This window comes from Mustela lutreola, chromosome 17, assembly GCF_030435805.1.
Source record: "Mustela lutreola isolate mMusLut2 chromosome 17, mMusLut2.pri, whole genome shotgun sequence".
Classification (NCBI taxonomy): Eukaryota; Metazoa; Chordata; class Mammalia; order Carnivora; family Mustelidae; genus Mustela; species Mustela lutreola.
Window position 1 is genome coordinate 22,999,563 of NC_081306.1, and position 13,969 is coordinate 23,013,531.

A 13,969-nucleotide genomic window follows, 5' to 3' on the forward strand; every position below is an offset into this window, starting at 1 on the left:
TCCTTCGCTTCTGTCTATGACTCTGTGATCTGTGGTGTCACTTCTGTTTTGTTCCTGTTTCCTAAATTGAGTCTGTGGTTTATCCCTTGTGATGAATATATTAAATAAACATACTGAGTGTTTGTTTGTTTGTTTTTTAAAGATTTTTATTTTTTATTTATTTGACAGAGAGAAATCACAAGTAGATGGAGAGGCAGGCAGAGAGAGAGAGAGAGGGAAGCAGGCTCCCCGCCGAGCAGAGAGCCCGATGCAGGACTCGATCCCAGGACCCTAAGATCATGACCTGAGCCGAAGGCAGCGGCTTAACCCACTGAGCCACCCAGGCATCCCCTGAGTGTTCTTTTAAACAAAATTTTAACTACATCATTAATAACATCCAAAATCGGGAAATTTTAACAAGTCTGATGCTCCGTACCCCAAAAGCCACTAGACGTTGCTGAGAGAAATGACAGGCTTCAACAGACAGACACGCATGTGCAAGTCAGAGTCCCAGAACTGGGCGCCTGGCGGGCTTCATCGGTGAAGCGTCTGCCTTCGGTTCAGGTCATGATCCTGGAGTCCTGGAATCGAATTCTACATTGGGCTCCCTGCTCTGTGGGGAGTCTGCTTCCCCTCTGACCTCCCCTCTCGGCTTTCTCTCTCTCTCTCCCCCTCAAATAAATACAAACTTAAAAAAAAAAAAAAAGTTCCCAGAATTGTCACAGCCCCCCACAGCTGTCCCCAAACCCATCCATAGATTTCCTGCAGCCCAGATGTAACCCTAGAAGGATCTTCGTTTTAGAAGTTGGTGAACAGGGGCACCTGGGTGGCTCAGTGGGTTAAGCCTCTGCCTTCAGCTCAGGTCATGATCTCAGGGTCCTGGGATCGAGCCCCAGATTGGGCTCTCTGCTCAGCAGGGAGCCTGTTTCCCCTTCTCTCTCTGTGCCCCATCTCTCTCTCTACTTGTGATCTTTGTCAAATAAATAAAATCTTTAAAAAAAAATTTTTTTTTAATTAAAAAAAAAAAGGTTGGTGAACTGACTCAGATTTGGATGGAAATGCCACAGGCCAAGAATAGCCAGAAAATCTTGAATAAGTTGTCAGAGATTTGTCCCTGGTTTCAGGACTTCCCAGAGGTCATGGTCAGCAAGACTGACCATGGGCAGTGAGGGCATGAGGACAGACGGCTGACCTGGGGACAGTCCATGTGTCTGAAAATAGTCCCACACGGAAATCACCGGCACACACTTTTTGCCAAAGGAGGAGTCCCCCAGACCAAGAAAGACCGGCGTCTTCACCCAGGTGCCGGGGGGTGTGGTTCTCTGCAGAGGGCCAGCGAGCCGCGCACAGGCACACATCGGAGAGGCACACATCGGAGAGGCGCTGAGAGCAGTACCCTGAAGTCACACGTCCTGAGGGTAACAGGGTGTGTCTGCAGTTTGCAACGGGCCCAGGTTTCTTAGAACACGGAGGACGTTAGCATAAAAGACAAAAACAGGTGAGTGGGACTCCGTTGGGATAAAAACCCTCTGCTCCTGGCGGATGCCAGTGGCAGACCAGGAGAGCGTGTGGTGGGTCAGTGAAGAATGCATAAAACCCAGTAACAAGGATCACTCGGCAGAAAAAGGGGACGGTTTTATCAGGTAGTTTACCAAGACCCGTAGATGGTCGCTGCCAGCACCTGAAACCCCACTCAGCCTCACTGGCCACCGCAGGAAGAACTGGACAGACAGATGGCAAGCATTCCAGCTAGGGCCGCCCCAACTACCACCGGCTGAGCGGCTTCAACAGCCCAGACTTCCTCATGCCTCTGGAGGCTGGCAGCTGAAGACCAACGTTCTGGGGACTTCCGTGCCCAGTGGGGATGCTTCCTGGCTCATGGACGGCCGCTCTCTGCTGCGTCTTCTGCTGGCCAAGGGGCAAGCCCCCGTGTCTCTACTGTGTGTGCCTATCCTGTCAGGCCGGGATCCCAGCCTCCGGCCTCTCTGACACTTAGCTCTTTCCTCAGTCTAAATATGGCCACACGGGGGGCTGAGGCTTCAGCCTGCAGACTGGGGAGGACAACTCGAGTGGGTGGGAGCAGCTAGGCCATTACCTACAAAGTTGGCCTCCTCTTCGCTGTTGTGTTCCCACCCCAGGGGGACGGAGCCAGGGGAGCCGGAAATGCGCTGCCTATAGCCTCCCCCGGCACCAGGAGCTAGAAACCAAGCTTGGCCCGTGAGCGGAAGCATGAGGACCAACCTTGCTGACTCCCCAGAATGGAACACAGAGGACCACGCCATCTCGCAGGTGGCGTGCTGGGGGAGAGAAGTCAGACACACTGTCCAGGTCCTTGTGCAGGGCCTTCCAGAACAGCAGGGCCAGCACGTGGCCATAGCCAATGTTCTGAGAAATGTTTCTGTTTTGTTAGAAGATGTTACACTTCTCCAGGATTTGGCGGGGGGACTCCTGGGGGGGGGGGGGGGCGGACACTCAGAGTGTCTCCTGTGCTGATGGGGTAGGGGAGCTGCAGGCTTCCTGGTAGGACAAATCATTTTTTGAAACTTAACGAGGTGAACAGCGGTGGGGGAAGCAGCGGGGGAGATGGCGGCGGGCCCCCATGTTGAGCAGAGATCTCTGTGTTTGCGGGCAGGGCTAGAGACAGACAACGCGGCAGTTTCTCCTTGCCATGCCTCTGCTGAGTGCCAGAGAGAATCGTGTGCCCTGCACTCCTATAGGACCACCAGCTCAGCTGGAAGCTTCAGCTTGAGACAGTACCACAGGACCGGCTTCCTGGCCAACTCTGGGCACAACTGCAGGCATGGGCCGTGTGGGGTGGGACACCCTGCTTTGTCTCCTGTCCTTAGCGCCACCAACAGGGAGGTTCCACGATGCCCCAAACCCTCCGCTCCTGTTGACGAGCTACACTCCGGCAGCTCCCTCCATGTGGCTGCGAGCTGACCTGCTGGGGGCTTCTCCAGGGAGCGGGGCTCCTTCACGCTGCTGAGCCGGGAGCGGCCGTGTGGTACAGACCACCCCCAGGCCCCCTCCCTTGGAGCCATGGCACAGGTCCACTCCGCGGGTTCCCCTGTGCCCTCCCGCTGGAATGGGGCAGACACGTCCCAGGTGCATCTCTGGAAAAGCTCTGGAACCTTTCTTGCCTGTTTCAGCTCAGTTTTCTCTTTTAGCTGCATAGATTTCAACCATATTAGTGTGGAGAATCTTTTTCATTTGCAGAAAATGGCAAAGAGCGTGGGTGTCTGACTCACTGTATTTAAGGTAATAGTTTGCCCTTAATTATGCTTTAAAAAGGTTTTCACTTTGTTCTCAAATCTCTGCTTTTGTCAAGACAGAAACGCCTCCGTGTTTGTAGCCTCATTGAGACTGGCCGGTTTCAGCCGGGGCAAGCGGTCACGTGCGCAGCCAGCATCCGAAGCCCGAGTGCTTTGCATCTGGTGCCTCCGTGCCCCGAGTCAGACCAGGCCGCAGGCTTCCACGTGGCTTCAGAGCCACGGCTGTCCTGGCCCCTTGCTGTGCCAAGGGCTGAGCCCTCCATTGCTGGAGCCCTGGCAAGCGAGCAGGACGGCAGCGAGGGGAGGCAGGAATTGGTTTCTGTCTGGACAGCCAAGACCATCTTCTTCATGGCCCGCCTTCCGCTCAGTGCCTGTCTGGCTGTGCACCTGGTCTTGGTTTGCGGCCATAGGCAGGCGCTTGACAACTCGTCCCGTGAGAACCATGCAGGGGGCTCGCTGGCCCACGAGGAGGAGGAGCGTGTGCGGATCAGGCCGGGGCAGGGGAGGAGCGCTGCAGCACACCTCAGCGCGGGCAGATAAGGACAGTCAGGGCACCATGAGATCGCCCTTGTGGGGGCGCAGCAGCCTCTGTGGGCTTGGGCTCCGTTGGTCCGCGCGGCTTCCGTGTTTCTGCTCTCTCTGCGGTTCTTCCGGAACGGCGTGTCGCGCTTCTCCTGACTGTGCGTCCTTTTTACTCTTGCTTCACATTAGCCAAGAAATGGTACCCTTGGAGCGCCTGGGGCGCACTGTCAGTTTAGTGTCCGACTCTTGGTTGCGGCTCAGCCCATGGTCTTGGTATGAGCTCGAGCCCTGCATCAGGCTCATGCTCCGCAGGGAGTCTGCTGGAGATTCTCTCTCCCCCCTCTGTCCCTCTTTGCCCCTCCACCTCTCCAAAAAAATGAATATCCTGAATTCTTAATGACCAAGTCACTGCTGAAGTAAGCCATTTGGTTCAGGAGCTGCGCATTCTGCGGTGGCTGAGCAGGTCACCTGCATATTCAGTGAATGGAGAGTGCGATGGTGGGAGGCAGGGGCCCGTGCCGGAGCCCCCAGACACCTGCCGGAAGCTGACAAGGCGTGAGCCTCCCCGTCCCATACGTGTGGAGCCCTGGGTGGCCTGCCAGGAAGAGATGCCAGTGTGTTCTCTGTGCGGCTCCGTCACGGGGTGACCGCAAAGCGCCTGTTCTGCTTGTGCTCACAGCTGTGTGCTGGCGCCGGCTGCAGCGCCCACCGTGGGGCCCTCCCACTGCTCCACGTGTGTAGACTGTCCTGCAACCACCAGAGGAGGAAAAGAGCGAGGACTGTGCACCTGCATTTTTCAGGTCAGTATTCGGCAGAAGCAGGAGCCCCGGTTGGGCTGTGGCCACAGCCCCAAGAGAAGGTGCTGTCCTCAGCCCACAGGCGGGTGCGTCTGAGGCCCCTGCTGCGAGAGGGCACTGTCTGCAGCCCGACAGCCTAGATGAAATGGACACGTCCCGTCACACATGCACTTCCCAAAACCGAGGAGGAAACAGGAAACCTAAACCGCTCCGTGCCTATTAAATACATTGAATCTGTAATCAGAACTCCTTCCAGAGAGAGAAGTGTGGGCCAGACGGCTTCGCGAGCAGAATCTACCAGACGCTGGAGGAGGAAACGGTCGTACTCCTACCCAGACTGTGCTGGAACACTTGCCAGGTCGTTTCGTGACTGTGAAACCAGACTCGTGGCGGTCATTACAGAGCAGGAAGAGACCGGCATCCTCCTCCCCCAGGAGCAAAGCGCAGAAACCCTTAGCAAAACACCAGCAAATCAAATCCAGCACCCAAGAAAGGCGTGGTCTATCTCGGGAATGCAAGGCTGGTTTAACGTTTGAAAATCAGTGAGTGCAGCTCACTCCGGTAACAGAAGCCCAAGACAGGTGCGCACCACAGTTCGACGCCTCACCGTGATAGCTGGGGGGCCATCCTCCGGACACATCTGAAAGCCCGGCCAGCCCGTCCTGGCTGCTGGGGATAGGAGCACTCACGGCAGCAGACCAGGCCACTGTCTGTCCTTGCCCACAGTCAGCGTTGTTAGAAGTCATGGTGCAGGAAAATAGGAGAAAGAAAGACAACGCATAAAGCTTGGAAGAAAAGTAATGACACTGTTGTTTACACACGTGATCAGAGAAGCAGAAAGCCTGGTGGCATCTGAAAACCAGCTCGTGAAATGAGTGCGTGAACTTGGCAAGGCGCAGGACACATGGTCAGCGTGAAGCCCGGCCGTACTTGGTGCGCCATGAAGGGATCATTCCAAGAGAAGATCCGGGAAGTACCATCTCCAGCTGCCACAAGCACCACCAGGGCCGCAAGGCAGCCTGTCTGCAGCTGTCTGAGGTGCGTGGGCGGCCGACGCCAGGACGTGCACCTGGCCTCACAGGCAGGAAGACACTGTCACCGCCATGTGTTGTGTCCACACGCGTGTGCAGATTCCAGGCCGTTCCTGTCACAGTGCCAGCAGGCTTTCTGGAGAAGTTAATATGCCGACGGTCAAGCATACACGGGAAAACAGAATTTTGGAAAAGAACAAAGCTGGGAGACATACTTCCTGGTTTCACAGCTTCACGTAAAACTTAAGTGTGGCACTGACCTAAGCTAGAGAAATGGACCACGTCTCTCCTGCCAGTGGACACTCAGCCAAGGGTCCCAGTTCAAGTCCATGGAAAAAGGAAAGCCCGTTTTTGCCGACAGAGCCGAGGGGAGATGGTGAGTCTGCAAGCAAGGACGCTTGGGTGTGGTTCCATTGCACCAACTCTCGTACGAGATGGACTGGATGGAAGTGCAAAAGCAGCTCTACCAAGTTCTAAAAGGCTCGGGGGAGCGCCTTGCGGCAGCAGCCCACACAGCAAGTCGGTCGTGGCCAGCCGAGGCGTGAGGTCACAGGCCAGGGCTTGGCTGACAAACACAGATGCCAGGAAATAAAGGTTCCCGAAGAGAATGCACCTGCACTTACCTTGGGGTAGGTGAAGACTCTGACAGAACACAGAATACAGTAACTATGAGAAAACAAAATGTTGCTAAACATACTTCATTGATACTAACATTTCTCTGATCAAAACACAGCATTGAGAAGAGAGGCAAAGAGTGCACAGACCCAACCAAAAACTGACATCTGGAACACACCGCAGGAGAAGGGCGGGCACCAGGCTTAAGCACACATGGAGGACGGACACCGGAGGAGTCTAGGCTGGGACCAGCACATCCCATGGGCGGGCGCCTCGTGGGGCACGATGCTGGCTCGGGGATGGGATGCAGCCTCAGGGAGAGCGGTCGGCCAGCCCCCCTGCAAGCCAGCCTTGCACTCCTGCGGGTTTGCCGGCAGAACGGAGAGCCTGCGTCTACATGGGGGCGGGCACACACCGCACGTCTGTTCACGACAGGCACACCTCGGGACAACCATGGGTCCAGCGACACAGTGTAAATGGTGGTGCTGGGGGTGCATTCGTAAGAGGCTGTGTGTGGACGTCTGGGGACAGGCAGAGCTGGTGCTGGCTGCAGCTGCCTCCCGCCCAGCAGGGCCTGGGCACGCCTGGGAAGGGGTCCCCAAGAACGTTTGCGGGAGGAGTGGCTGCATCCTGCACAGGTGACCTGACTATGCGGTTGTCAGGAAGCACGGGACATTCACGATGGGTGTTCTGTTTCATGTGGTCACTGAGCCCGTCATTCAGAGCGTGTCGTGGGTCTTCTTCTCCCACACAGGACTTGCTGGCAAAGGCAGCCCCAGCCCTGGGGGACCCCAGCCCAGAGACCACCAATGCCCAGCAGACGCCGAATGTGGGGCGTGGGCTCCGGGGCAGGTGGCGCACTCCTCTCTTTAGCCCAGCCCATTTGTGCCAGGGCCCCTCGAGGCTCCAACGCTGGCTGGCAGCAGGACAGTGTTTCCGGGTGCACGTGGAACATGGGCCCGTGTCTGCTCCGCACCGAAGCAGTTGCTCCCTCGGTTTCCAAGCCGTACCCCTTGGGAGACTCGCCCCACTTCTGTGAGAGGGAGAAGGGGCTGTGGCGAGGAAACCCCCCAGGCTGCACCTGCGTCGGCTCTTTCCTTGGGAGGTGAGTAATCTGGAGCTCTCTAGGAAGCAGTTCTGTGTCCGGGTGCCCCCCCTCCTGAGGGTCTGGGTCCCGACTGGCACTGAGGGGACAAGAGAGGTGCTGCCAGCCACCTCGAGCTTCTGACCATGGGTAGAAGTCAGGACTCTCCCTCGGACTCCCTTCCTCCAGTAAAACTGCGTCAAACATAATGGAGTAAGTGTCACATGCCCCCATGAAGGCGAGCCCTGCGTGGCTGTCACCGGGTCCTTGCCATCCTGTCCCGGGATCCCCGCTCTGAGAGGAGAGCACGTCCTCCAACCTGCCTCATCACGTTCATGCAGACAGCAGAGCGAGGGCCCGGGAGGCCGGACCACACCCCCGCTCGGTCACGGCAGCGCTGTGACCTCTGGCCTCAGCTGCAGACCCCACTCATGGCCGCACGCTCGGTACCTCAGCTGCTGTCTGCCTCCGAACAGCCTGGGCCTAGATGGGCAGCGAGGCCTCATGGCTCCTGAGCGCCTGCAGTGCTCCCAGCTGCTGCAGGCAGCCCCTCACGGGCCGGGGTGGGAGGAGACGACACCGTGAGTCACCCCCACATACACAACACTGTTTTCCCGGCACCTACCGGCCGTGCTGACTCCACCCTGCACCCTGGACCCCGGGGCGGCTCCTGCACCGCTGTCCCCGGGCCGGGAGAATGCCGGCAGCACCTGCCACGGCAGGAGACTGAAGGCGTGGGGCGCAGTGGGATGGCTCGGTCCCGAGAGGAGCCCAAGCGGTCCTGTGACCCCAGTGCAGAGCAACAGCTCGTGACCCTCACCCTCACGTACACTCAAGACGTAGAGGCCCCCACACGCCTGCGCAGCCCCCAGAGGAGAGGGATGGCGGGAAGCCCAAGTGGCGTCCCAGACGGCCAGGCCTGCCCGCAGGAAGAGTGGCGTATCCTTCTCAGCCCATGACCCCATTACTGTGTGCAGTCCAGGGTCATCGAGCCTTCTGGAACTCGGAGGGGAGAAGCCCCAGCGTGGCCCAGCCCCCCTGTTTGCAGAGGTTGGAGGCAGGGCTGCCCGTGGGAGAGCAGGATGCCGTGCGCTCTCAGGATGGGGCTGCTGCAGACAGCTCCCTGCGCCTGGTGCCCCCACAGGCCTGGCAGCACAAGGAAACAGAGGTCCTTCCTGCGCCAAGGCCTTGGGCTGCCTGTGTCCAAATGGGGGTGTCAGAAGCATGTCCTCAGACCCGTGAACATCTGGAGAGGCCTGTCCACTTCCCTGGGCAGCTGCCTTTGTGCTTCTGCCTCCCCCTCACTGCGCCAGGCCTGAGGCTGCCCCGGCAGGCCTGGAATGTTCCAGTACCTCGCACCCTCCCTTCCCCAGAGAGCAGGCGTGGACAGCTGTGGTCACGTGGCTCTCTCTGGGTCTGGCCTGGTACTGGCTTGTCTGAGCCATTTTTTCAGAACTAATTTGGGGCTGAAAAAGGCTGACAGAAGTCTTTGTTCCTTTGACGCTCACTCAGGAAGGAAAAATCCGTGGAAAATCTGACATGTGCACTACAGGGAGAAGTCAGCGGATGGGGAGGAATATAATTACTCTCCGCTCCCGGAAGAATGTCTCAGATCTTTAAGTGTCTCGTATCAGCTTAGAACTTGAATGACATTTTAATTATTTTGTTTTTTTCTTCTCTGCCTGGTTCGAGTCTCTAAAGAAACCCACTCTTGGATTCCGAGGGGTGCGGGGAGCGGAGACCCGCTCACGGGGCTGTCGCGTGACAGCAGCTGCTCTCCCGCCCTGCAGGGGGGGGGGAGGACGCACTTGGGTCTGGACCGCAGGCGTGCAGGTCTTCCTGCGTGTCCCACAGAGGGGCACCCAGGGGCTGTGTCTCCCACATTGCTATGCCCAAGCAAACCCAGTTCCCGGAAGGACAGGACTCCAGTCTCCAAATAGTACCACCCAGGTGCCTGGTGGCTACAGCTGGGTGAGGGGGCACAAGGGCACCCCCGAGGGGCCAGCTGGCCGGGGGGGGCTGAGCACAGCGAGTGCACCACCTGGTCCGAGCAGCCGGTGGTCAGGGCTCGGGACGCTGGGGTTCTCGGAACTCTGGGACATAGGTTTGTGATCCGGCCGTTGGCAGCATGTTGAGCTCCTGCCGAGCTCCTGTGCGTGGCCAGAGCGCAGAGCGTCATTTCTCAGGCTTCGGGGGCCCCCGGGGCTGCCACATGTCCCTGGGACTTCTTGTCACATCTTGTCCCTGCCTCTTTGAGTGTTGCTGTGTCCATGCCGCTCCCCACTCAACACCCGTGTTGCCCCGCAACACATCCTGTGGGCTCCGCGTCCCAACTCCTGGGTGGTCCTTCTGCCTGGATGGCCACAGGGCTGACACAGGACCGTCCTGTTCCCGCTAAGAGCCCTCACCACCCCAGGGTCCTTCCCTGCGTCGAGGTCCCATTTTACATGTCAGCAGCAGGGCCAGTACCCAGGTCTGTGTCCACTCAGCTTGGCATTGCCACGAGGCTGTGCTGCCCACGGGACTAAAGCCCATGGTCACGGGGCGCCCGTGAGAAGGCAGAGCTGAGGCTCCCGCAGTCATCCCTCCTGGTGGCCGTCCTCCCAGCCTCAGCCCTGGCCAGCTCTGTCCTTCCCCGAACCACACTGACATGGTGGCCCCAGCGCCCCTGGGCATCGTCCACCATGGCCTTTCCTGGTCTTCTCTGCTCCAGAGGCGCCAGTCTTAGGCGTCGCTCACCCCTGCTGCCTGGCGCGTCCGTGTCTGCTCCGCGCTCCTCCAGCCCATCCTGCTTCTCCGTGGCTGCCCGCCCTCCTGCCGAGGAGCCCAGCGCCTCTTCTCTGCCCACGCCACCCCAACCAAGGCAGGCCCGCTCCTGTGCCGGGATGGGCCTCTGCAGGGGAGTCTGCCGACGGGGCGGGCGGGTGAAGCTGGGCCTCGGCCAGAGCAGCAGCAGCTGTAAAAACCGGCATCACGAGAGAGCCCAGCCGTGTCCCACACTGGTTTCACGGGCCGCGTACCTCCTCGCCTCCTTGGAACCACGAGTCCACGTTTAGGCTCCCCAGTGGAGCTTCCAGTGCTGGCGGGGATGGCCTCTGACTTAGGAAGGGAGCCGTGAGTTCCCGAGAGGAAGTAGGGAGCAGGCATGGTGCTGGGACCTCGGCCACAGACCATTCAGGAGACCCTCCTCCAGAGCGGCAGAGCCGTTCCCTGGACACTCGGGTCAGGCACCCGTTTTCCCTGCGTGCTGCGCAGAAGTGAGCCTCGGGCTGCCGGGAGGGGATCTGCAGGCCCCGAGCTTCTGAGTCGCTCGCCGCCCTCCTGAGACATGCAGCCCCCTTTCCTGGCTCCCTCGGCCTCTGGCATCCGTCCAGCCGTAGCTTTGCTTTCCTGTCCGCTTTCAAAGCCTCCGAAGTGCGATGGTGCTCAGAGAACCGGAGTTTCAGGAAAGCACAGAGGTCACCACGTTCACCCGAGGAAGCTGGTAGCTGGACGCATCGCATGCATGTTGGACTTGGCCATCGAGGGCCTGGCTGTGCTGTTGCTGCGGCCACTTATGTCTCTCCTGTTGCGCATCTCAGGCAGGAGACGCCCTCCTGCCGCTCCCCTGAAGCCTCCTGGGTTGCACCTGCGGCCAGTTTGCACGCCCCCTGGGACCGCTGGCAGCCTCGGGAGTGGCTCACACTTCTGTGTCTTGCCTTGGCAGGGCCTGATCAAGATCCGGGGGGACCAGTGCTGGCGGGACCTCACCTGCATGGACTTCCACTATGAGGTGAGCTGCATGGCGGCTGCGGACCCAGCTCCCTGTCCCTGCCTGCCCGGTCCAGGGGCACCGGCCCCCATACCGCAGGTGCAAGCCTCTCGGAGGCCACAGCTCAGTTCATGGAGGCCCCTCCTGTTTGCTCTCTTGGCAGGGCACAGGCAGGTCACACGGGCGCTTGTAGGACGTCTTGTGTGCTGGGCTGGCGGGGGGGCTCCTGGCCCCCACGGCTGTGGTCCAGGGGTCCATTCTGGCTGTGGGCACTGGTCCCTCCACCGCTGCGTGTGGTCCTGCCCAGGTACCCCCTGCTCCTGGCATCGGGGCTGCCAGACATGCCTCCGACAGGAGTGCATAGTGGGGAGCTGCTCTGCCACATGTCCTGCCCCCCAAATCAGGGCACATGGACATGGGAGGAGGTGCAAGTCCTGCTGTCCTCAGAGACCTATGGCCCTCTCCCCCATCTCGACCCCCAGCTTTAGGCAGTTGTCATCCCTGCCCCCCACTCCCTGGGACCCCACCCAGGTCCGAGCTCCTCCAGACATTCCTGTCCCTGCTGCCCGCTCACATGTTTGTGGGGGGCTGGGACCGTGTCTCCCCGTGAATGAATTAACACGAGGGCACTTGGGTCAGAGCGACCTCATCCACTCGTCCGTGGACACAGCGAATGCCTGTCACGGTGTCCTCTGCCCCTTGTCGGCCACAAAAACACTGGTGCCTGGAGCGCCACCTGTCAGATGGGACACTTGCTCCGTCTCCCACTCACAGCTACGCAGCAGCTATCCTGTAAACGCTGCTGGGACCGCCCCACTCCTCCTGTGGCTTTTCAGTCCTTGGTGTGTCAGAGCTGCTGCCTCCCGAGTCCTGGGTGCATCTGCGGCCATGTCACCTGTGACCCAGCCTGGCAGCAGGGACGTCCTGCAGGGGTGTGTTTGGCGGGGAGATCAGACTGGAGATCTCGCCCCGTCCCACCAAACTCCCCTCCCCTCCTGCCCAAGGGCCCATGAGTCCCTCCCTTGGTTCCAGAGCCAACGCCCTGTGTGCTATGCCCGTGGCCTTGGGTGCAGCCGAGGGCACAGCTGGGGCTGCTGAGCCGCGGCCCCCACCAAGCACAGCGGAACCTTCCTCTAGAGTTCCCAAACCAGCCCCAGCACTGGAGGCTTCCATATGTCTCGGGCTGGTGAGTCCAACCTTTAACTGTGACCCCGGGACACGGTTACAGCTGTTTTGTCCCGTAACTGGGGGAGGGTCTGGTAACCTGGAAGTAATTTGAATCAAGGTTGAAGTTACCATGAAAGCTATGAATGTTCACTTGGCAGAAGCCGTGACTCGGTTATCTCCGGTGGGTGGGGGGGAGGCCCTGGGCCTCTGTGCTCTGTGCCCCGGCGGTTTTACTGATGTTATAGGAAGAGTATATTTTTGTGTGTGTCCTGGGGACTGGGTGGGTCAGCGCTGGGGCCAGGAGGCAAATGAAGTCTGGTGTGTGCTCCTGGTGCAGCCCATGCCCTGCGGTCACTGGGAAGGGCAAGCCCCGCCAGACCAAGGCCAAGTCCATGAGATGCAGGGACAGAGCATCAGGGTCAGTGACGGTCGCTGCTGCAAGTACTAGACTTGAGCACAGGTCCATGTCACTCCTGCTCTTCGTACAGACCTGTGCTGCCCGCCCTCCCGCAGCCACACTGGCTCACATGCTCCTAAGGAAGCGACCTCACAGCTTGACTCGGTTTCCCCCACTTGAGTAACAACCCTGAGGTTGTGATCAGATTCGTGGCCCGTATACTAGAGCGTGTGCTCAGGTAGGCTGCTCCATCGGCGTGACCGAGTACCCAAACAGGTGGGTGCTTTGCACGTGGTTTTCGGTTACTCCTTTCTGATTTAGTTCATCATTTTCAGAGACAGCGTGTGTCCACTCAGACCTGTGTCGTGGCCCAGAGCGTGGCCTCAGGGAGCACTGCCTTTGAGCCGACCACAGGAATGTCTCGTGCCGCATGACTGCTCCCAAAGTTGGGCTGCGGGCTCGGTGCCTCCCGGTCTCCTCCCCACTGTCCGCTCGTCCTAGTACAGTTGAGAAGGGCCCAAAACGTGCAGCAGCAACTGTGGGCGCGTGGGCCCCAGCTATGGTGTCTGCTGCCCACGCGGTGGGTCTAGACACTCTGGTACAAGGCACCTAAGTGTCGGTGCCCTGGGGCCTCCTGGTGATCCCCAGTGGCCTTAAGAAACCACCTTCTGTCCCTGGTCTCGGTGCTTCCAAGGTCTGACAGCCGCCCCCGTGCGCCCTCGCCTCCAAAGTGTGCGTCTCACAGGCCGCTGTGCTGGGTCTTGTCTTGGGGGTATGACAAATTCAGCCTTTTTTTTTTTTTTTTTTTAAGATTTTATTAGAGTGTGAGCAAGAGGGCGCACAGGCAGGGGAAGGGGCAGCGGAGCAGGGAGCCAGCCATGGGGCTCGATCCCAGGATTCTGAGGTCACGACGAGCCGCCTGGGCAGCCCCGGGTTCTGCCTCGGAGTGCATTTGGGCCGCCCGCACCAAGCTGCGCTTCGACCTGGTTTCCGACACCGTTGCTGGCTCCTTCTCCCGTCTGTCCTCCCGCATCGCCCACGGCTTCTCTCGGGTCACTCCATTCTCACCACGGCTCCTTGGCTTCCCTTGGCTCACGAGGGGGAACGTCAGGGTTCACAGGACGTCTCAGGTGTGTCACCGCGTACCTGTGAGTGACATGCTGCTCCCGTGAGCCCTGGGGACCGGTAGGGCTGTGGCCGCGATGCTCTCTCACTCTCCCTCCCAGCCCCCCGTGGCTGTGGTCACACAGTTCCCGTCCCAGAAACCGCGTGTCGCGGTGCTCCTGTGTTCGTCCACGGACTTGCCACTTCCAGGGCTGCTGCTCCGCGTCGACTGGACCCAGCCTGCTGTCCC

At 59.5% G+C, this 13,969-nt stretch overlaps 1 protein-coding gene across 3 annotated transcripts in view; it reads left to right on the forward strand.

Annotated features, from left to right (window-relative positions):
- LMF1 (lipase maturation factor 1) overlaps positions 1 to 13,969 on the forward strand; it is a 93,466-nt gene that overhangs the window by 53,244 nt on the left and 26,253 nt on the right. For all 3 annotated transcript variants that reach the window (XM_059155472.1, XM_059155470.1, XM_059155471.1), the window contains exon 5: positions 11,007 to 11,072. In XM_059155472.1, coding sequence (XP_059011455.1) covers positions 11,007 to 11,072 — 66 coding nt within the window. The remainder of the gene's footprint in view (positions 1 to 11,006; positions 11,073 to 13,969) is intronic.